The 8,239-nt window shown below is 45.1% G+C and overlaps 1 protein-coding gene across 5 annotated transcripts in view; it reads left to right on the top strand.

Moving 5' to 3' along the window:
* Positions 1-1,257: 1,257 nt before the first annotated feature.
* LOC102775523 (leucine-rich repeat-containing protein 51) overlaps positions 1,258-8,239 on the top strand; it is a 12,368-nt gene continuing 5,386 nt past the window's right edge. For 2 of the 5 annotated variants that reach the window (XM_015562182.1, XM_015562180.1), the window contains exons 1-2: positions 6,485-6,568; positions 7,175-7,312. In XM_015562182.1, the coding sequence (XP_015417668.1) occupies positions 7,231-7,312 (82 nt within the window). In that variant the 5' untranslated portion in view covers positions 6,485-6,568; positions 7,175-7,230. Of the gene's footprint in view, positions 1,392-6,484; positions 6,569-7,174; positions 7,313-8,239 lie in introns of those variants that run through there. The other 3 variants (XM_015562181.1, XM_015562184.1, XM_015562183.1) reach the window with 3 other exon arrangements.

Genomic DNA, 8,239 nt, shown 5'->3' with positions numbered 1-8,239 from the left:
TTACCATCGAAGGTTTCTGCCCACACACACAGTTACACCTCTGACAACCCATAACTTTGGCAATACAAGACTAGGCAACAGACACCAGAGAGCAAAGCCTGCATTAAAGCAGGTACATATTATAACACTGTCAGAAAGCAGTTCCATTCCAGGCAAGAGGAGAGCATAAGACAGAGGTCCAAACGCCACTGAATGAAGATGGAGAGGCCAGGCTCCTATCCCCTTTCGGCCCAATAAAGCTCATTCATTTCAAAGTAAGTAATGACCATGCCAACGTTTCGTATCGCATAGGCATGAGGATACCAGGACAGAAGACACTACCTAGAAGGGCAACATGCGGACACTCTGAGGACGCGGATGAACACTGCTGCCGCCGAGTGAAGTGAGAGGCGCCCTGGAGGCTCCTTCCCACCCACAGCCTTCGCGCAGGCACTTTGCAGTCACAAACCTGCACTCTCCAACACGCTTCCACCAAACACCGTGCCTGCCTTGACCCTTAAAACCACCCCAGGAAGTAGGAAACGCAGGTAAATTCGCTGTTTACATACATGAGAAGTGAGGCTTAAAATAAAGTGGCTGGTCCAAGACAACCTGCACCCCACACAAGCCTCTTTCCTCCCCTCCCGTCCTCACTGAGGCCCAGCCCCGCAAGCCCCAGCACAGCCCACCACGCACTAACTAGGTAGCCCTGGCCGAGCTCAACCTCAGATTTCCCCATCTGTAATACACTATAAGGTTGTTAGGAATATTTTTTAAATGACCCATCTAAAGGGTGTGGCGCAGTGTCTGGCACGTAGCTGCTCAGAAATGTTTATCCCTACTACGTATTCCTAATAACAATAGGCAGAGACTTCCCATTACAAGACCCTCTCGTCACAAGCACGTCAGAAACCTGCATTTCCCCCCGCCACCCACAAGATCGCCCTCAGACGTCATCTTACAGACACGCCCCCAAACAGGCCGCCCGGCCCCTCCCCCGCCGACAGACCCCTCTCCTCACAAACCTTGGGCCCGCGCCAGCCCTGTGAGCGCACAGTTTAAACGCTGGCTCCGCCCCCTCGCCCGGAGCTCTGATAGGCTCCGGGAGCTGGTGTGCTCGCCGGGGCACGCTTGAGGACCCGGGAAAAGGAAGTGCGAGGGCCACTGGGAAAAAAGAAGGGGTGTCACCACTACCGGCCCCCGGCCCCTACTTGAGGGCAAAGACTACAAATCCCAACACATTCGCGGCCTTGGAGCCCCGCCCCTAACAAACTACATCTCCCGGTAGGCATTGCGGCAGCGCTTTCGGCGCCAGGCCGCGGTGTGGTGGCTTAGGTAGTTACCATGGAGTTGCGCTGGGTAACCCTGAGGTAGTGAGTGGGACGCCGAGGCTGGAGGGGCAGCAGCTACGGGTGAGTCGGGCGGGAAAATGGGAAACCCATTCTAGGGAACAAGAGCTCTGTGGAGAGGGGAGGGGCACTTCCTTTCACCGGGACCTGAGACACCCCTCCCCCCCAAACAAAAACAAAAAAAAAACCTATCACAGTGAACATGACACAACACCCATATGGGGTAGATGGGTTCCGGGGTGCTTAAGAACCTCCCCATCACGAACACGGGGCTTCCTGGTACCCTGGAAGATATGGACACCCTGACATAAGGTTGGTTTTCCTGATGAACTGAGACCCAGGGTCTTCCAGACACGGGAGTAACAGAGTAAGTCACAGGCCCTAATACTGGAGATGTAAGAAACGTTATGGGCTTGCACTGCCCCTTTCCTTCCAAGCAGGAAGACCCCAGGGAAGAGCCTCCGTCTCGGTCTGAGCAGGATCTTTCCGCACACTCAGGGCTCCTGTCCCCAAGTTCCCGCTTCCCCCTACACCTCCTCTATGATCTGTTTCTCAAAGCTCTACAGTTGGAGCTTCATTCCTTTTACAGTCTTCATGACCGATCTATTGCATTTAGTAACTTAACCAGCGCTTTCATATCCAGTGCCTCTTTGGAGCTTTGTGAATCAAGGATTTTTATCCCCATTTCACAGATTGGAAAACTGAAACCCAAAGAGGCGCAGTGACTTGCCCAAGGCCACACACCAAGTCAGTGACAGCTAGGACTAGACTCCAGTTCACCAACCCCCAGCCACGTCTCTAACTTGAGCCTACAGCCTCTCTAGTTAAAGGACTTGTTCCAACAAGTGGGAACTGCCCCAGGGAAAAGAAACCTGTCTGGCCTACATTGGATTATTTGGAGTTTCAGATCCTTCCTTTCAAGTTTAAATGGGAAAGGGAACTGGAGAGATGAAAGACAATGGAAATCAAACAGGAACAGGAAACAGTCTGGCTACACAGCACCCATGTCTGATGCTGCCATGATTAGCTGGTTTCTGGCTGGCTTCTAGCTGGCCCTGATTGTCCACTTACTATCTTCAAGTACCTCCAGGCTTGGTCCTAGGTCCACTTCCTACCTCACTCTATATTCCCTTGTTGGGGATGATCATCCACAACTTCATTTACCATCTGTATGTACACAACTGTCTATCTCCAGCCCAGTTCTCATCTCTAAGCTCTGGGTCTGTATAGCCAATTGCCTCTTCAACATCTCCTTCAGGGTATTTCAAAGACAACCTAAACTCAACATGTCCGCAACCGAACTCATAATCTCTATGTACTCCAAGCCTCAATTTCTTCCAGTGTTCTCACCCTCTATCCACCATTACAGAAGCCAAAGAACCAAGATTTAGCCTGAATACCTCTTACATTTCCCATTCATCATGAAGTCTTGTCAACTTCTCATCACATCCTTCATGCCTACCCTCCCAGACATTTTGCATACTGCAACCAGAGTAATCCTTTAAAAGTAGAAATTTGATATTGTCCACCTTCCCCATCCTACACTCATTTAAAAAGTTATGTGGCATCCTATTATTCCTAGCATCAAGCAACATTTCAGCCTGACTCCTGCCCACCTTTCTAGCCTCCAGTCTAACCATAACTTTTTTTAAAAACCTTTATCGTTGAAAGTATTACAAATGTCTCCCTCCCATTGACCCCCTCCAGCCTGCTTAACGATACCTTTTATCCCCTCCAGTTCTATGGCCTTTTTAAAAATATTTTTTAATTGATTTCAGAGAGGAATGGAGAGGGAGAGAGAAACATCAATGATGAGAATTATTGATTGGCTGCCTCCTGCACTCCCCACACTGGGGATCAAGCCCACAAGCCAGGCATATGCCCTGACCAGGAATCAAACAGTGACCTCCTGGTTCATATAGGTGGACGCTCAATCACTGAGCCATGCCGGCTGGGTAATATGGCCTTTTTAAGGTCTTCACAATTTCCAAGTAACCTCTCACCATAGAACCTGTTATTTCTGCCTGGAATGTTCATCCCCCCACCCATCTCCCTGTTAATTTGTGCTTATCCTCAATTTCATCTCTCAATCACTTCGTTTAAAATGTCTTCCCTTAAAATAAAACAAAAATAATTAAAATAAAATAATTGTTAAAGATAAAAATGTCTTCCCCTGACTGCTCAGCAGGTCAGATTCCTCAGTTATAGTAACCTCATGTTCCTCTCCTTTATAGTATTGCTCTGTAGCAATTTTTAATGTGTATGTTAAGCACCTACTACTTGCCACCAGGTAGGAATACCATTATGAGAAAAACATGGTTCCTGCCCTGGAAGTCACGGTGGAGTTTACATACAAATAGTAAGCCGATCATCTTAGTGATATGTGTGCTACCATGGCAGCAAGTATGGGGTATTTTGGGAGCTCTGAAGAGAAGTTCCACATCCAAGATTTGGGCATAAGATTAGGCGCCTTAGAACACATGAAAACTGAGCTGGGTCGTGAATTAGCCAGGCATAGGAGGAGGAAACTGTATTCCAAACAGAACTAAAAGTAATAGGGCAAAAGGGATGGAGCAGGGGAGACCATACATAGGAATCATCAAGGGAATCAATCAATTTTACCGGGGAAGAGTGTTCACCAAAGAGGATTCCGTAGAGCTGAGTATTGAAACAGGAGAATATTCACTAAGTGGGCAACTGTTTCTTAGAACTGGATACAGACCATTTTGCCACAATCAATAGAGACCCAGCAGGTCTTTCTGTGCTCATGACAGACAGGGTTTTATTATTTGTATCTTGGCTTCATGTCTTCTGGTTAGGCACAGGGCAGCAGGCACTCAACAGATGTTTGCAGAATTGAATTGAATACCTTACTGTGAATGAGGTGTGGACTGAAACAGCTGAACCTCAAAGCCAATTGTTAGAATAAGCAGCTTAGTATCAACACTCCTAAAACAAAGATCCTGTATTTGGCAGTTTCCCATTCATTCATCTCACAGATATTTCCTGAGTACCTGTTGTAATAAGCCAGGTTCTGTGATACTAGCTCACAGCCTGGACTACTGTTAAAATGGAGAAGGTTAATAACCCTTTCCAACTGGCAAGTTTATCCGAATACTTAGGGCTCCATTTTTAATACTAACTCACCCAGAAATATGCATCAGGAGCCAGTACTAACTAAAGCGAAGTTCTTAGGAACTGCACAGAGGTAATCTAATGATAAAAATCTGCCCGTAAATATTTTAAGCTAAAATTCATGTTCAGTAGTGCAAAACTCTGGGGTCCCAACCCAGGTCTTACTTTGAGAAAAGTGTCCATAGTTTTTGTTTTGTCTTTATAAAATATATTTTTATTTATTTCAGAGAGGAAGGGAGAGAAACATCAACGATGAGAGAAAATCACTGATTGGTTGCCTCCTTCATGCCTCCCACTGGGGATGGAGTCTACAATCCAGGCATGTGCCGTTCCCGGGAATTAAATCGTGGCCTCTGGGTTCAGAGGTGGACACTCAACCACTGACCCACACCAGCCAGGCTAACTCCATAGTTTTTTTTTTAAATATATTTTATTGAGTTTTTACAGAGAGGAAAGGAGAGAGATAGTTAGAAACATCGATGAGAGAGAAACATCAACCAGCTGCCTCCTGCACACTCCCCACTGGGGATGTGCCCGCAACCAAGGTACATGCCCTTGACCGGAATCAAACCTGGGACCTTTCAGTCCGCAGGTCAACGCTCTATCCACTGAGCCAAACCGGTTTCGGCAGCTCCATAGTTTTTAAAAGAAATTCCATATTAAGAACATTTGTGAATTTAATTGTTTCTGCACACAAACTATTTGTTTCTTTGAATCAGATGATGAGGACCACATGTCCTAATGTTTCCCTTTTGGCTTTGTTTGCCAGGAATTTCAGAGCTAAATATAGGCCTACTTTCCTAATTCTTTGGTACATCTCTGTCTCCTTTTAATCTGGTTTCTAATCTTCCTCTTCCGTATTTATATTTTCTACATCCACACTGTCCAGTATGGTAGCCTTTAGTCACATGTGGCTATTGAATACTCGACAGTTTGTCCAAATTGGGATGTGCTATAAAGTGTAAAATACTTCAATTTTTAATGTTAATTATATATTGAATGATATTTTGCATATATTGGGTTAAATACAATATATGATTAAATTTAACTTTCCCTGCCGAAACCGGTTTGGCTCAGTGGATGGAGTGTCGGCCTGCGGACTGGGGGGTCCCGGGTTCGATTCCGGTCGGGGGCATGTACCTGGGTTGCGGGCACATCCCCAGTGGGAGATGTGCAGGAGGCGGCTGATCGATGTTTCTCTCTCATCGATGTTTCTAACTATCTCTCTCCCTTTCTCTCTGTAGAAAAATCAATAAAATATATATTTAAAAAAAAATAAATAAATAAATAAATTTAACTTTCCCTGTATCTTTTGACTTTCTTTTTATTATGGCTATTAGAAAAGTTTATATTACCTATGTGAAAAAATTATATATATGGCTTGCATTTGTGAAATTCATTATATTTCTCTGGGACAGTTCTTTTCTTTTTAAAAAATATTTTTGATTTTTTAGAGAGAGAGAGGAAAGGAGAGGGAGAGAGAGAGAAAGAAACATCCATGAAAGAGAAACATCAATCAGCTGCCTTGTGCACACCCGTACTGGGGATTGAGTTCGTAACCCAGGAATGTGCCCTGATTGGGCATCAAACTGGTGACCTTTTGGTGCATGGGACAATGCTCAATCCACTGAGCCACCTGGACATTTCTTTGGCCAGGCTGGTCATTTCTTTTCTACAAATCATCCTGTTTGGAATGTGCTATTTGTAAACTATCTAAAATCCCTTTGGAAAGCAGGTGAAAAATACATGCAAAGGAGGTGATGGCATTGGATAGTGTGAGAAAGGGGAGGTTCACTAGGAAATATACTTGTCCTTGTCAGTCCATTTGTCTTATTTGTGTCACATACAAAACCCTTCTGTATTTTCAGCTGTTCTGATCAGGTGAGTAGTGTTCTTATGACTCTGCTCAGCCTGTTGAAAAGTTCTCAGCTTTACTTGAGCTAGCAAATTGGGAAGGATCTGATAAGACAATTTACACCACACTTGTAAACTACTGATAACATTGTGTTCACCCCTCTCAAGGGGTATTTCCATTTTAACAGGGAACAATCCCTAAACCCAAAGGAATGAATCCCTAATGGTGGCGTTTCAGGCATCAGTGACAGGTGAGTGAGAGTGAGATAGATCCTGGTGTTATGTGTGTGTTTTACAAACATATACCTACATTCCGGATGTGGCTGAAAGCAGGGTCTTTAGACAAAAAGGCAATGGGGCTGACAGAGAAAGTAGCAAATTCTGAGCTGGGTCAGACTGCACAAGGCTATCAGACACCATGCCCTAAGGGGTTTGTTAAGCAATAGAATAACCCAGTTGATGTCACTAGAGGGTAGGTATCAAGACCGTCTCCATAGTAACTACTATGGAGTAGCAGAAAGGGCTTCAGAGTAGGATTCAGGAGACTATGATTACAGTCCACAACTGACTCACTGGCTTAATTTTGGGCAAGTGCATTCACTCTGGGTCTCAGTTTCTTTGTCTGGAAAGTAGAAATGGGTGTTATAACAATCAATGAGCTCTAAGGGATGTGAAGGTGTTCTGAGAATTAGGAAGTGCCCTACAACTGCAAAGAATCGTATTAGTATCTTAAAATATAAATGCAGCCAGGAAAGCCTGGAGTATAGAAGGTAGAATGCAGGGGTGGAGGGCAATGGGGAAACCTTAAGGCCTACGCCCCTTGTACCTGGAACACCAGCCCTTCTCTGTCCTCCCAGGCTGAACCCGGACTTCCAGGGCCCATGCTTACACCGGACAAATTATGGCCTGAGCCATGAGCACACAGGACTACATGAACACTTCGGTGCAAGAGCCCCCTCTTGACTACTCCTTCCGAAACATCCAGGTGATTCAAGGTCAGCCCACAGAGAACAGCACTCCACTCACCATAGCAGCAGCTGGGTGTGATCCCTAGGGAGAAATCAGTCTTCTACTTAAAAGCCTGAAGAGATTCTTCCCATATACTTGCAGATTTTGTTGTTGTTGTTGTCTTTTCTGGGAGGAGTAGAAGAGAGGGAGGTGGGAGTGGAAGTGTTTGGCCTTTTAAAAAATTAGCAGAACCTCTGAACAGAACCAGGGGGCTCTCTCAGGGTAATTGATCATCTTCAAAAGACAGGCTACAAGTCAGGTGGAAGAAAGCTGGAAAGCCAGTGTGTCAACCAATAGTTTTATTCTGTTTTTACCTGGAGAGGAAGAAACTAATGGAAGGAAAACAGCCTGCAGCAGAGTCCTATCTCCTCAGTCAGGACACAAGCCTATTCTGATCACTGGTAAAACATGGGGGGGTCTTGTTATTAACAAACTGGCATGTTTCCAGTATAATACTTACTGACATTTTATATTCATTCCAGTCATATCCAAGTTTATTCCATCATCACTCACACTTAGTGCAGATTCCAGCACTGCCCACGCTAGTTCCCATTCAATGTCTTTGCAAATGGGCAGCTAGTACCTCTCAGAAGGGGACACAGCAGGGCTCTCAGTAATATATTTTCAAGGGAATATGCTTCTTCCTAGAGAAGTTCTGCTGTCCCTTGCTTTTGTTATCTGGTCTCATAAATGCTCCAGTATATCTGCCCTCACAGAACACAGGTTGGCATCAATATATCCTAGACCAGCAGTGGGCCGGATCCAGCCCATTTGAAATGAATAAAACTAAAAAAAAAAAAAAAGACTGTATCCTTTTATGTAATGATGTTTACTTTGAATTTATATTAGTTCACACAAACACTCCATCCATGCTTTTGTTCCGGCCCTCTGGTCCAGTTTAAGAACCCATTGTG

The sequence above is a fragment of the Myotis davidii genome, unplaced genomic scaffold (genome assembly GCF_000327345.1).
Source record: "Myotis davidii unplaced genomic scaffold, ASM32734v1 scaffold1377, whole genome shotgun sequence".
In the NCBI taxonomy this organism is placed as follows: Eukaryota; Metazoa; Chordata; class Mammalia; order Chiroptera; family Vespertilionidae; genus Myotis; species Myotis davidii.
This window is presented reverse-complemented; position numbering and strand designations above follow the sequence as displayed.